This window comes from Sander vitreus, chromosome 11 (genome assembly GCF_031162955.1).
Source record: "Sander vitreus isolate 19-12246 chromosome 11, sanVit1, whole genome shotgun sequence".
In the NCBI taxonomy this organism is placed as follows: Eukaryota; Metazoa; Chordata; class Actinopteri; order Perciformes; family Percidae; genus Sander; species Sander vitreus.
In genome coordinates, this window is record NC_135865.1 from 29,522,407 (window position 1) to 29,536,497 (window position 14,091).

General features: G+C 46.5%; 1 protein-coding gene across 2 annotated transcripts in view; it reads left to right on the top strand.

Moving 5' to 3' along the window:
• The window catches only part of LOC144525670 (SH3 domain-binding protein 4), a 52,299-nt gene extending 38,506 nt beyond the window's left edge, over window positions 1–13,793 (top strand). For both annotated transcript variants that reach the window (XM_078262694.1, XM_078262693.1), the window contains 2 exons: window positions 10,249–10,437; window positions 11,173–13,793. In XM_078262694.1, coding sequence (XP_078118820.1) covers window positions 10,249–10,437; window positions 11,173–11,397 — 414 coding nt within the window. In that variant the 3' untranslated portion in view covers window positions 11,398–13,793. The remainder of the gene's footprint in view (window positions 1–10,248; window positions 10,438–11,172) is intronic.
• The last annotated feature ends 298 nt before the right edge of the window (window positions 13,794–14,091 follow it).

Consider the following 14,091-nt stretch of genomic DNA (forward strand, 5'->3'; position numbering starts at 1 on the left):
CAGAGCTGGAATTCTGCTTCTCCAGGCTGCTGTTTTTAAGTGAGCGTACACCGATGTTGTTCCCACATGTTCTTGTGTGTTTTTCTTCTTTGTGTTTATCAAACCACAGTGTAAAGAAAAAGGCTGGTGGCTGTGTAAACACCTGGTCCTACCACACTCTGGTACATTTCATTAGTACAGAGAGTCTGGCCACTCTCCATTGACAAGTGTTAACGTCCTTGAACTCTGCTGAACAAACAAAGAGGGGAGACGACAACAACTATCAGCTTAGCATCGCTAGCGTTCACCTTAGCCAACTCCTTCACCACTAACGGAGAGAGCTGGAAAACCAAACTGCTCCTGAACCCCATGGGGAGGAGGGCCACAACATCACGGCCACCAACAAAACTCAGCAAAGATTGTTCTTGCTCTGGCTTTAACTTCTGGATATCCGCGCACGTCACGACCTCAACGTCATCGTTCTCAGCCACTCACTCTGTTCGTTGATTGGACCGCCAAATATTTGGTCGGCGAAAACCCAAGAATGTACCGCAAACCCAGACGGAGTACTGAAGGAAAATGAAAATTGAGCGGAAGTACGTAGGAGGGCGGAGCCAGGCTGGCGTCATTATGGATCCCACGTAACTTCTAGGCAAGTCCCGCCCTACGAAGCAGCCCCGATTGGTCGGGACTAGGCGTTGACATCGAGTGGTTAAGGTTAGGATAGCCGATTGGCGAGCGCCCAGATAGCTCAATTGGTAAAGCAGGCGCCCACATATAGAGGTTTACTCCTCGACGCAGCACGGGTTCGACTCCGGCCTGCGGCGTCTCGCGCTCGCCACCCACTCAAAACGTGACGTTAGCCTATTACTCTTTGGCCGGCTCGCAAGCCCAAACAAGTGCGTGCGGCGTGCCTGTTGCTTTGTTTCCGGTCTAGCTAGATCCGGTGTGGTGTTGTAGTTTTTCTAACGTTAGTAGTTGTTGCAACAGCATGTGAAAAAAACTACAAAGTTTGCTAGGCCAAAAAGAAACGATAAAATGGGTTTGCGTTAACGCGTTTAACTGACAGCACTAGTTTCACTTATTCAATACTTTTTGTCTTTTTGAGAGCATCACATATTACAATACACATTTAACTGAGATATACAAACAATGATGAGGATAGCAACGCGTCTGTTAGAGGAGAAAGAGAGGGACAAGGGAGGATCCTTGTCTTTCATCCTGCGCTTCCTCCATTTTACTGCAGCTTCCAGAGCTTCTTCGCCACAGAGGTGGAACCTTTGTTGTTGCTTGGTGCTAAAATGGGATTTTCCTTTCAAAGCTCTCGCTCTCCGCTCCGAGCCGAGCGTCTGACCCTCGTGAATTATTTGCGGTGAGTTCAGTGTGGCGGGTCGAGCCTGGGAATAATAATAAAAAACATCCTATTTCTGGAGGAACACTCTGCAAAACTGGAGCGGCTTCCAGGCCGCCCCGGTATGTGCCATCAGCGCTCTGCTCTGCCTTTCTTGTACACAAATCTGGTTTGAGGTTTTTCTTTTTCTTCTCCACCATCTCCAGCCTTTCTCCTCATGTTTTTTTTCTACTTCTCTTCGCTTCCTCTTCTCCCTTCCTTCCTTCCTTCCTTCCTTCCTTCCTTCCTTCCTTCCCTGACTGGGTGTGGCAAAAGCTGCTGCTTTTGGAATAATTGACTACACAGCAGATCGCTCGCTCTCTGGAGATTTTGGCCTTGTCTGGGAATGTGCGAGTTCTTTCCAAAACCGGTTCATGAAGAATAAGGGGAGTTTGCGTGTCGGGAGAAATCGTGCCCAAACCAGCAACCCAACCGCCTTTAGTCTACTCCCAGCATCCCCCAGGTTTTGGTTTTCTGAGGTCGAGGTTTGTTCACAGAAAGGTAGCGTAAAGAGACAAGAAAGCAGGTCTGGAGCTAAACTGGAAGGAAGAAAAAACTGAAATTGCAAAGCCACAGCGGGCTGAGATGAAGTCAGATGGAAAATGAAGATGGGATAGAAAAATAATAAACAGGAGATTGAAGCGGAGCGATTGAGTGTGAGTTTTGTAGCTGATAGACAAAAAACGTTGGTTACACCGGGGGTTTAGTTGATCCATTTACTTTGAATCTCAGAGCAGGGACGGACAGTGTGTGTGTGTGTGTGTGTGTGTGTGTGTGTGTGTGTGTGTGTGTGTGTGTGTGTGTGTGTGTGTGTGTGTGTGTGTGTGTCTGTGTGTGTGTGTGTGTGTGTGTGTGTGGGGTGTGTGTCTGTATGTGTGTGTGTGTGTGTGTTTTAGTGTGTGTGTGTGTGTGTTTTGTGTATGTGTGTTTTAGTGTGTGTGTGTGTGTGTGTGTCTGTATGGGTGTGTGTGTGTTTTGTGTATGTGTGTTTTAGTGTGTGTGTGTGTGTGTGTGTGTGTGTGTGTGTGTTTTAGTGTGCAGCGACAGACATGATTGAAGCGCCCGCTTCGTTTCCACATCAACGTTATCTCTGAAAATATGTCTGCGGGAATTTTTTCCTCATGTTTTGTCAAGCAGATGATTTATGCAAATTGGGAGAGAGAGGGGGGGGGGGAAGAGACATTCAGCAAAGGGGGCCATGGGTCAGAATCAAACCCGGGCCGCTGCGGTTAGGACTGAGCCTTGGTACATGGGGCACACGTTCAACCAGGTGAGCTACCTGGGAGCCCCAGAGCCACCTTTTAATGGGAGAATGGATTAGTTTAACCCGGCCCTAGCTGTGACTAAGCTAATGTTGTTTAAAAGGTTTTTAGTCCGTGACTGCTTTCAGAATATAAAAACAAGATGTAACTATAAACGTTTTCTTGACTCGATCAATCCAGCCGTTTATCAGTCGTTACCAAGCAGCACTCCTGCTTAAACCTGTAGTAAGACACAGGAAGTGGATTTCCTGTCGTCGCTAAAAGTGTCTCTGAACGTCATTGGGTGGACGTGTTTTGGTGGCAGCTCAGGCAGCGGCGTCTGATTGGGCGCTGCTATCTCATCCTCCGGTCTGGTCTGAGAGTGAGAGAGGCTGCCGGAGCATGGCATCTGCATTCCTCACCCCCTCCCCCCCCCTCCCTCCCTCCATCCCTCCATCCCTCCCCCCCCCCCTTCATATCCTGTCGTTCCTCACATTCCTGCACATACAACTGAAGCCCAAAACTGGAGCTTTAAATTCACCTCCGCTCTGTTGAGTCTGCAAGTCAAAGGCTGCGTTCCTGTGTGTGTGTGTGTGTGTGTGTGTGTGTGTGTGTGTGTGTGTGTGTGTGTGTGTGTGTGTGTGTGTGTGTGTGTGTGTGTGTGTGTGTGTGTGTGTGTGTGTGTGTGTCTGTGTGTGTCTGTGTGTGTGTGTGTCTGTGTGTGTGTGTGTGTGTGTGTGTGTGTGTGTGTGTGTGTTTGTGTGTGTGTCTGTGTGTGTGTGTGTGTGTGTGTGTCTGTGTGTGTGTGTGTGTGTGTCTTTGTGAAAACCAATTTGAGTTTTGGTTCTGGAGAATGAGGACATGTGGAAAGTGTTGACATTTGTGGTTAGGCTGCACAATATATCTTTTTTTTTTATCGTCATCACGATATGAACTGCAGCAATAAACACACTGAGAAACAAAAGACAGATTTTTTGGGTTAGTTGAAAGAAAATATCAGGAAACTACACTTTAAATGTAACTGTCGTTCTTTTTTTAGTGCTGCCGTTTACGTTCAATTCAAAGTTCAACTTGTTAAACAAAAGAACGTTGGGAATGACTTTCTTACGTTTGTTTTTAAATCAACAAGCAATTTGTTGTATTAGAGAAAGAACGCTGAAAGCAGCAGAACTAAGTTCACTTTAATGTCTGTTTATAAGTAATGTCGTTATTGGGATATTCAACAACGTTGTTGCATATTTTCCTCGTATCCTGCAGCCCGGTCCTGGTCCAGTTAAAGGAACACGCCGACTTATCGGGACTTTGTCTTATTCCCCGTATCCCCCAGAGTTGGATAAGTCCACACATACCCTTCTCATCTCCGTGCGTGTCCCAACAACCGGCTCCATCTAGCCTAGCTTAGCACAGATCCTGGAGGTAACTGGCTCCATCTAGCCTAGCTTAGCACAGATCCTGGAGGTAACCGGCTCCATCTAGCCTAGCTTAGCACAGATCCTGGAGGTAACCGGCTCCATCTAGCCTAGCTTAGCACAGATCCTGGAGGGAACCGGCTCCATCTAGCCTAGCTTAGCACAGATCCTGGAGGTAACCGGCTCCATCTAGCCTAGCTTAGCACAGATCCTGGAGGTAACTGGCTCCATCTAGCCTAGCTTAGCACAGATCCTGGAGGTAACCGGCTCCATATAGCCTAGCTTAGCACAGATCCTGGAGGTAACTGGCTCCATCTAGCCTAGCTTAGCACAGATCCTGGAGGTAACCGGCTCCATCTAGCCTAGCTTAGCACAGATCCTGGAGGTAACCGGCTCCATCTAGCCTAGCTTAGCACAGATCCTGGAGGTAACTGGCTCCATCTAGCCTAGCTTAGCACAGATCCTGGAGGTAACCGGCTCCATCTAGCTTAGCTTAGCACAGATCCTGGAGGTAACTGGCTCCATCTAGCCTGGCTTAGCACAGATCTTGGAGGTAACTGGCTCCATCTAGCCTAGCTTAGCACAGATCCTGGAGGTAACCGGCTCCATCTAGCCTAGCTTAGCACAGATCCTGGAGGGAACCGGCTCCATCTAGCCTAGCTTAGCACAGATCCTGGAGGTAACTGGCTCCATCTAGCCTAGCTTAGCACAGATCCTGGAGGTAACTGGCTCCATCTAGCCTGGCTTAGCACAGATCTTGGAGGTAACTGGCTCCATCTAGCCTAGCTTAGCACAGATCTTGGAGGTAACCGGCTCTATCTAGCCTAGCTTAGCACAGATCCTGGAGGTAACCGGTTCCATCTAGCCTAGCTTAGCACAGATCCTGGAGGTAACCGGCTCCATCTAGCCTAGCTTAGCACAGATCCTGGAGGTAACTGGCTCCATCTAGCCTAGCTTAGCACAGATCCTGGAGGTAACCGGCTCCATCTAGCTTAGCTTAGCACAGATCTTGGAGGTAACTGGCTCCATCTAGCCTAGCTTAGCACAGATCTTGGAGGTAACCGGCTCTATCTAGTCTACTGCTCCCAATAAGTGACAAAATAACGCCAACATGTTCCTATTTACATGTTGTGATTTGTATAGTCACAGCGTGTACAAATAACAAGGTCACATGACACACAGCCATCTTCTAACGTATACATACTGGGAACTATATTCTCAGAAGGCGAAGCACTGCTACTCTCTGCTCGGGGCTTCTCAGGTGCTGCGAGCAAATCACTCCGCCCAAGTAGCAGAAGTAGCAGTGCTTCGCCTTCTGAGAATATAGTTCCCAGTTTATATACGGTTAGAAGATGGCTGTGTGTCATGTGACCTAGTTATTTGTATTATTATTATGATTATTACTTAGATTACATATTTAAGGGCTAGGGGATGTATTATTTAAATGAGCATCCTCACAAGTATAGACGTACAAACGCGTAGCGCTGCCCCCTCTTAGACTCGACTTATCGAGCTTTTTCATGCTCAATGACTTATTTCCCCCCAAAAAACTTGTGAGAACATCTCTGGTAAACACAAGACTTTTGTAGAGAAACTCAGTTTTACAGATCTGTCGATTAAATCAACTCATCGGTTTGTCAACGAAAGCCGTCGCGATGGACGCCACGTCATCAGATATGCCGATGATGCTGTGATTGTATCCCTCCTCACCGGTGACGACTCTGAACATGGTCCTGCAGTGAGCGATTTTATTGACTGGGGCGAATCATCCTTTCTAACCATCAATGTGGACCAAACTAGGGAGCTGTGTATTGATTTTAGGAGAAATCCTACCACCATCTTCCCTCTCGGGACTGTCCTCGATAATAAACTGGGCTTTGAGCCTCATGTTGCTGCTGTGTGCAAAAAAGCACATCAGCGTAGGCGCTATTATCGTAAGCTACGCAGTTAATTAATGTCGACACCACAGAAAAATCGCCTGCAGGGCATTGTCAATGATACTTTATTCACCCCAAGGGAAATGTTAGGCATCCAGTAGCTTAGACAACCATAACACAACAAACACATACACACATATAGCTCACATACATAAAAATCACTCACAGAAATGTAAATGTTGCTTCCCGATACCGATTCCGATACCTGAACTTGCGTATCGGCCGATACCGAGTACTGATCTGATACCAGAGTGTCATATTTTTTATTATGTTTTAACAGCTGTATACTACTATCCCTGTATGGATGATATGATGTATAACAGCTGTATACTACTATCCCTGTATAGATGATATGATGTATAACAGCTGTATACTACTATCCCTGTATGGATGATATGATGTATAACAGCTGTATACTACTATCCCTGTATGGATGATATGATGTATAACAGCTGTATACTACTATCCCTGTATGGATGATATGATGTATAACAGCTGTATACTACTATCCCTGTATGGATGATATGATGTATAACAGCTGTATACTACTATCTCTGTATAGATGATATGATGTATAACAGCTGTATACTACTATCTCTGTATAGATGATATGATGTATAACAGCTGTATACTACTATCCCTGTATAGATGATATGATGTATAACAGCTGTATACTACTATCCCTGTATAGATGATATGATGTATAACAGCTGTATACTACTATCCCTGTATAGATGATATGATGTATAACAGCTGTATACTACTATCTCTGTATGGATGATATGATGTATAACAGCTGCATCCTGCATGACCTGGATCAGGACAGGTCCTTAAGGAAAGCTAAGTCGATCTTGGCCCATCTGAGCCATCCCCTGGAGTGTGAATTTATGTTGCTACCCTCTGCAGATACATTCTTCCACGATGCAGAACAAATAGGTTCAAAAATTAATTTATTCCTGCTGCCATTAGCATTGTGAATGGCTTTCTTCTAATTGCCCTTCGGGGATAATAAAGATTCCTTAAACCTTGAAATCATGAGTGTTAGTTGAAGAATTTCCTTAATCGAGGACGGCCCTACAAACGTTTGTGTGTTTAAATGTGGTGATGAATGAATACACGTGTGTGTCCATCAGTGCACCCGTATTTGCATGTGTGACATTTGCATTTGTAAATCTGGTGTAACGTGCTGCAGGTCGTGTCTCCAGCAGGCACACATTGAGTCACCGCAGCAACCGTTTTCTATTCCCATTAACGCCAGAGGAATAGTGTTCTGAGCAGAACTGACTGAGGGAGACAGGGAGCTTACAGAGGCCCGCGTCCACACCAGTTAGTCTGCAATCAGACTGCCTGCGTCGGCCGCCAGGCGCTGTGGCAAAAACGCAGGTCTTTCCAGTCATTTTTAACGGGGGTAGTGCGTTTAGGCTGCGGTGGGGGTTGCCGCTACTCTGGAAATCAAGAGTTCTCGCGAGAGCACAATTTGTATTTGCTCAGCGAGTAATGATGCTCATTAACTATGCCCTTGTAGCCGAGCTGCACCAATCACATCGGTGTATCTGATATAGGCGGGCCAGAGGCGAAGCTAAACAGATGAGTAGCTAAGCGTATGGGTACGCTCTGGATACGTCACCCTGTGTATTGTTGTGATTGGTCGTAGTGTTATCCAATTGCATGCAGTAAGATTTTCAAATGCATGCTTGGTGCCGCCCATCCAACTTGGGTCTGGATTTCCAAGCTAGGTCGCCGCAGGCGGGGGAGCGGAAAGAACCTGCAGGCATGCGGTGAAAAGTTGAGACCTGAGTCAACCTTGGGAGAAACGCAACCCGGAGTCACGCTGCGGTGGCCAATCATGTAAGCATGGATCAGACTTGTCGTTGTGTTTTGAGGCGGTGTGAGAGTCCCGTACAGGAAACAGGAAACATCACTGCCTCTATCTCTGCCACAAGAACGTTTTTAAAACCCCAAACACAAGCTCTGAACTGCCCGGGAGTTTGTGGAACAGCTGACTGTTTCCTCAGTCCCTCGTCTCTTTTCTTTCTCCCCTTCAACGTGAAATGAAGCTGCCTTCAAGTGTGCTCGGAAACGCCGAGCTCTATTAGAGCTGGGCAGTATATTGATATTATATCGATGTCGTGATATGAGACTAGATATCGTCTTAGATTTTGGAGATCGTGATATGACATAAGTGTCTTCTCCTGGTTTTAAAGGCTGCGTTACAGTAAAGTGATGTCATTTTCTGAACTCACCAGACCGCTCTAGCTGTTGTATTATTTACCTTTTACCCACTTAGTCATTATATCCACATTACTGATGGTTATTTATCAAAAATCTCATTGTGTAGATATTTTGTGAAAGCACCAATTGTCAACGCTACGATATCATTGTGGTATTTGGTCAAAAATATATATATCGCCCAGCTCTAAGCTCTATAAACAATCTGACGTAAAACAGTAACTGTGAAGTCTACTTGAGCTACATTGGGGGGGGGGGGGTTTAAAGAACACAACAGGACACAGATGAGCCGTTTCAGTAACACTCCCACACCACAGCAGCACCACCCTGCGGAGAATCGCCGGATCGCTGTTTCCCGGTCTGAACACAGCCTTAGAGCCACGTCGCGTTTTGCTTCCTCATTTGTTTTGCGTCCCTCGCGGCGCGAGCTGGGGATGGAGATGTTGTTGAGCTGTCGAAACTTTGCAGCAGAGCCCGAAAGCTCGACGATTATTGTTCATCACTGACCCCGACGTTTCTCTAATGGCGCTGTAGCTAAAACGTCAGTATGTTGCCTGTGGGAGACTTTAATCTTGTTGAATGCAGTACTTGTTGTGTCAGTATTGGTTACCAGGCGGTTTTCCTCCCCCTCCCTGCCGATGTGACATAAATCCTGAGTGTTGCTGTTGAAGCAACGTGAGGCTCTTGTTTCTATTTCCACCAGAAAGCATCTGAAAAATGCACAAAGCTGAGATTTTCCGGGGGGATTTAGGAAGGCAGGCTGTGGAAAATAACAGAGGATCAAGTTATTGGAATGAAACCTGTAGATGTACATTTGTAATAAGTCTCTATGTAGACACACTTCACTGACTTCTGCTCAGTTTCTGTCTTCACATCTTCAACAATTCACTGTTGTCTTCTCTCTTCCATTGATTCCCAGTCAGAACCACATCTGATACATATATTAGTTTTTACAATTTAGCCACCACACATCCCAAGAATCCACTTCCACCATTTCAAACTATACTTTTCTCTAATCTTCTTCCTATCTTTAATTTATGCAGGGTTTTCCCTAGGTTTGTGGAAGACTTGTGTACACATATTTGGCAGGGGGTTAAGGGGTCCTCCCTCAAGAAAATGTTGAGTAATTTTAACATCATTTTGGACCGTTATTCAGTCCCTCCAGGATTTCGCGGCCTTTTTTTGAGATTGTTGCGGCCCAAAATGCCTGATTTCGCAGGAGCTTATCATTGCACTTACAATAACGAGCGTAGCTGTCTTCAATTTAGGTCATCGTGTCGTCTCATCTCCTTTTTCTCCTGCATCCACCGTGTGTGTTATACAACTATTTAACCTTTCTCACTTGTTTACTGCATATCATACTGCCTGTGGTAGCTCATTAGCTGCTAGTGTTTACCTTGTAGTTGCTGATCATATTTTGCACTGCATTTGTTTGAAAGCTAGAAGCTACTGGACAATGAGCTAATGTTACATGTATGCAGTAAACTACAAGCTAATGTAAACTGCTACTGTAAGCTCAATGTAATTAAGATTAATTAATGCAATTCTCCTTACCGGTAAGTGTTATGACAACTACAAACATGAACTCTCACGAGTTTTTAATTTATTGACATGGGATAAATAAGAGAAAACGACTATTGCTTATATTATAGCCTATCAGTGTCGGTCACGTTACCTTAGCACGTTGCGGGCAAAGTTGCCGACAGAATATTCTCCTCCTGCAAGCAGACTGACGCTGATTCACCTTCTCCATCTCAACAAAAGAATTGAACAGCACAGTTCACAGTTCCACATCCATTTCGTCCAGTGTTTTGAAATGCAGCACGGAAGTAAAGGCGGGGAAACATTTTCAATGACGCAAGCACGCAATGACGTGCACTTGCTAGCCTGTTCCATTGTACATGTTGTCCAAATGCTAAGGAGGAGCCTGGCCTAGCCTCTGAAGGACCGGACTTGGAAGGACTAGTCCTACCAAGGGAGGATCCTTGACATTGAGAAACGGCTTGTGTGTGCGTTTGTGTGTGTGCAATAGTCTAAAGTCCTGCTGTGTCCTCTCTGTGCAGGCTCTGTTGAAGATGGACTGTCAGGGTCTCGTGGCCAGACTGGTCATGGACTTTGTGCTGCTGACGACGGCTGTGGAGGTGGCCGGGCGCTGGAGGGAGCTGGCCGAGAGGCTCATCAAGGTTTCCCGCCAGCAGATGGACGCTTACGAGGCGCCGCATCGCGACAAGAACGGGGTGGTGGACAGCGAGGTACGTCTGTTTAACAGGAGGTTGTCTGAGATGTGAGCGTTTTCAGTGTTGCCAGCTTGGCAACTTTCTCACTAGATTTAGCCCCTAACCCTAGCAGCGACTTATAAATATATTATTTCTATTGTAAAATACTAAATAGTGCTTCTCTCTCCCTCTGTCCTCTTGCGCAGGACGAGTCTTATAATATATCCATGACAGGAGTAGATGGCTAGCAGAAACAAAGCTCCTTGAGCAGAAATAGATCAAGAAAAGGCTCTTTTGAACAGAAAGCTGAGCTTCACAGCCCTTCCAGATGGTTCTCTCCAATAGACTAAAGTCATCACCAGAGTACATCCAGTCTCAAATACCACTTGAGCATTAAAAACATTGGAAAATATCCCTTCAGTACATTTAGAACAGATAAAAAAATGTGCGATTAATCGCGAGTTGACTACGACACTCATGGGATTAATCACGAGTTAACGATTAATCACGAGTTAACGATTAATCACGAGTTAACGATTAATCACGAGTTAACGATTAATCGCGAGTTGACTACGACACTCATGGGATTAATCACGAGTTAACGATTAATCACGAGTTAACGATTAATCACGAGTTAACGATTAATCACGATTAAAGATTGTAATTGATTGACAGGCCTGATTTAAAGTTATCGTTATTGTTCTTTGCGTTGACGGCACTTTGTTCTGCACTCAAAAACCAATGGTTTTGTTTCTCTCTCTCCGTCTGCAGGCCATGTGGAAGCCGGCGTACGACTTCCTGGTCACGTGGGCCGCTCAGATCGGCGACAGCTACCGAGACGTGATCCAGGAGCTGCACATGGGCCTGGACAAGATGAAGAGCCCCATCACCAAACGCTGGAAGCACCTGACGGGCACGCTCATCCTGGTCAACTGCCTGGACGCCCTGCGGAGCTCCGCCTTCAGCCCCGCCGCTCAGGACGACTACGCCATCTGAACTCACGCCTCACCAGCGCTCCTCGCTCCGCCGGAGCATTTGAAAAAGTTTCACAGTTTGAAATGCTGCACATCGGCTGTCTGCTTACTAGGGTTGGGCATCGTTTTGATATTAGCATTTCTTATTCCAATTCCGATTCTTCCTTTCGATGCCGGGTCTTATCGATTGTCGATTCTTTGAGGGGTGGAGTTGAAACGGGTCACATGCTTGTTTCACTAGGGCTGGGCATCGTTCCAAAGTTCCCGACACCAATACCGTGACTTCCATATCGGTTCCTAAACGATTCTGAACCATCCATCCATCTATCTTCATCCTCTTATCCGGGGTCGGGTCGCGGGGGTAGCAGCTCCAGCAGGGGACCCCAAACTTCCCTTTCCCGGGCCACATTAACCAGCTCCGACTGGGGGATCCCGAGGCGTTCCCAGGCCAGGTTGGAGATATAATCCCTCCTCCAGTCCTGGGTCTCCCCCGAGGCCTCCTCCCAGCTGGACGTCCCTCCACCTAGTCCTGGGTCTTCCCCCGAGGCCTCCTCCCAGCTGGACGTCCCTCCACCTAGTCCTGGGTCTCCCCCGAGGTCTCCTCCCAGCTGGACGTCCCTCCACCTAGTCCTGGGTCTCCCCCAAGGCCTCCTCCCAGCTGGACGTCCCTCCACCTAGTCCTGGGTCTCCCCCAAGGCCTCCTCCCAGCTGGACGTCCCTCCACCTAGTCCTGGGTCTCCCCCGAGGCCTCCTCCCAGCTGGACGTGCCTGGAACACCTCCCTAGGGAGGCGAACCAGTTTTATAAAACAAAAGGAAATGACAACATTACACATTACGGCACAAATCTTTTTATTTATGTTTCAGCTCCTACTACGTGAGCCGTGTCTCTATGACGTGTAACATTAGACAGCCAATCAACAAACATTATTAGTTCTTGGTAGAAGCATGCTGCGTGCTGATTGGCTCTCTGACGCTGATGAGATTTTACCCCTTAGGGATTGAAAATGGGTATTGAATGACGAGGCAGTTTTTTTCATACTCAATACTTTAGAGGCTATTCAGTCAGCACCTTAAAAAGTATGGACTGGTCAGTCGTGAATTACAGTTTTACGGCTTTTTCAACGTAAAATAAAGCCACACTTCAGTTCGGTTAAATCTGGAACCGATGATTAGATCGTTAACCAACAATTTCCAAACGACTCCAATAAAAACGACTCCATTGAAAGTTTTTCAAACGAGTTCCACGATGCCCAATCCTACTGCTCACCCCAAACGCCACTGCTGCTGTCTTCTGTCGCTTTGTTCCTGCGGACATCTCCGAACCAACGCCACGTCTCTCGACGTATTCTCTCTCCGGCAGTATTCACAAAGACTCTTTTCATAGTTCCCCGTCTTGCATAGTTATGTATTTTTGTACTCCTATTATGGCACAGCGGGTTTTTTAAAGCAACACTTTGAACCCTTTGGTTAAAAAAACAACAACTGTGGATTGATCGCCAAGAAAAGACACTTTTAGATATCGTAGCCACACGTGTTGAACCTCTTCTATTTATTTGTACGTCAACGAGAAAAGTCACGTGTGTCCGGCTCATCTCACACATCCAGATATTCACTCTGGACTTTTTCTCTTTAACACCTGGCAGAATAATTTATTAATCTTGTACCCCAACTTTGAATCAAGCTCTCCACCAGTGCCAAAACATTTAGTCACGTAATGGAATCAACATTTTACAGGAAATGAGTCACAGCAGGTGACAAGGTCTAAATCGATTGACTTTCAAACATTGTCTGGTTGTTTTGCTGCTTTTATTTTCTTGTTAATTGGATGTTTGAACTGTCGGTGGGACAAAACAAGTCATTTGAAAATGACGGTGGACATTTTTCACTGTTTTTCGGACTGGACTATTATTGCATCATGTGTGTAAACATCCGTGGACAAAAACAACCTTGACTCAAAGTCCACTCACTCACTTGTTCTGGTGCTTTTGACCATATGTCAGGGTCTTCATCGGATGCTGTAGATGTTCAACCGCTCTATGATTGTCAGCTTAAGTCGAATGGATGGATGAGAATAGCCTGGCTCCGCCCTCATATGTACTTCCGCTCAATTTTCATTTCCCTTCAGTACTCCGTCTGGGTTTGCGGTATAGTCGTGGGTTTTCTCCGGCCAAATGTTTACCGGTCCAATCATTGAACAGAGGGAGTGGCTGAGAACGATGACGTTGAGGTCGTGTGCTAGTTTGAGTTGTAGTTCCGTAATGGCGGCGGAGAAAGATGCGAGCGAAGCCATTCGGTCCGTTGTGGCAACGCTGCCGAATATCCAGAAGTTAAAGCCAGAGCAAGAACAGTCTTTGCTGAGTTGTGTTGGTGGCCATGATGTTGTGGCCCTCCTCCCCACGGGATTCGGGAACAGTTTGGTTTTCGATAGTGGTGAAGGAGTTGGCTAAGGCTAACGCTAGCGATGCTAAGCCGACGTCACGACCAAACGTTAACGATTGGTTATGGCAGATCCATAGTGGCTCTGGGCAGATCCAATAGTTTTAAACTTCAAACAGAGTCCCGCCTTCAAGGAAGTTAACACCTGTCAATGGAGAGTGGCCAGACTCTCTGGACAAATGAAATGGACCAGAGTCTGGTAGGACCAGGCTAATGTACCAGAGTCTGGTAGGACCAGGCTAGTGGACCAGAGTCTGGTAGGACCAGGCTAGTGGACCA